At 57.4% G+C, this 324-nt stretch overlaps 1 protein-coding gene across 1 annotated transcript in view; it reads right to left on the minus strand.

The window, feature by feature from the left end:
* Positions 1 to 324, minus strand: part of lig1 (ligase I, DNA, ATP-dependent) — a 43,209-nt gene that overhangs the window by 39,491 nt on the left and 3,394 nt on the right. The window contains exon 6 of the mRNA XM_025052454.1: positions 13 to 227. Within this exon, the coding sequence (XP_024908222.1) occupies positions 13 to 227 (215 nt within the window). The remainder of the gene's footprint in view (positions 1 to 12; positions 228 to 324) is intronic.

Consider the following 324-nt stretch of genomic DNA (forward strand, 5'->3'; position numbering starts at 1 on the left):
CTTTTCACCCATCTTCTTCTCCTTCTTGGCAGCCGCGGCTCCTTTCTTCACTTCATTTTTCTTTTCCGCCCCCTCAGTTTTCTTTTCCTCCTCATCGGCGCTCGCCGCCCGCCTCCCTTCCTTGGCATTCTCCGCTTCCTCCTCTTCATCTGGGCTGTTAACCTGGGTCACCGGCGTCTCTTCCACTTCCATCTTTGCTCCTTCCTCCACGGGGTCGGCGGGGCTGCCTGCACAGAGGAGTGGAGTCATTGAAGTGGTAAATACCAGAGAGCTGTGTGAGGCAGAGCCCGTGTTTGAAGACGGCCCCGGGAGTCACCGACTCCT

The sequence above is a fragment of the Cynoglossus semilaevis genome, chromosome 20 (assembly GCF_000523025.1).
Source record: "Cynoglossus semilaevis isolate Cse_v1.0 chromosome 20, Cse_v1.0, whole genome shotgun sequence".
NCBI lineage: Eukaryota > Metazoa > Chordata > Actinopteri > Pleuronectiformes > Cynoglossidae > Cynoglossus > Cynoglossus semilaevis.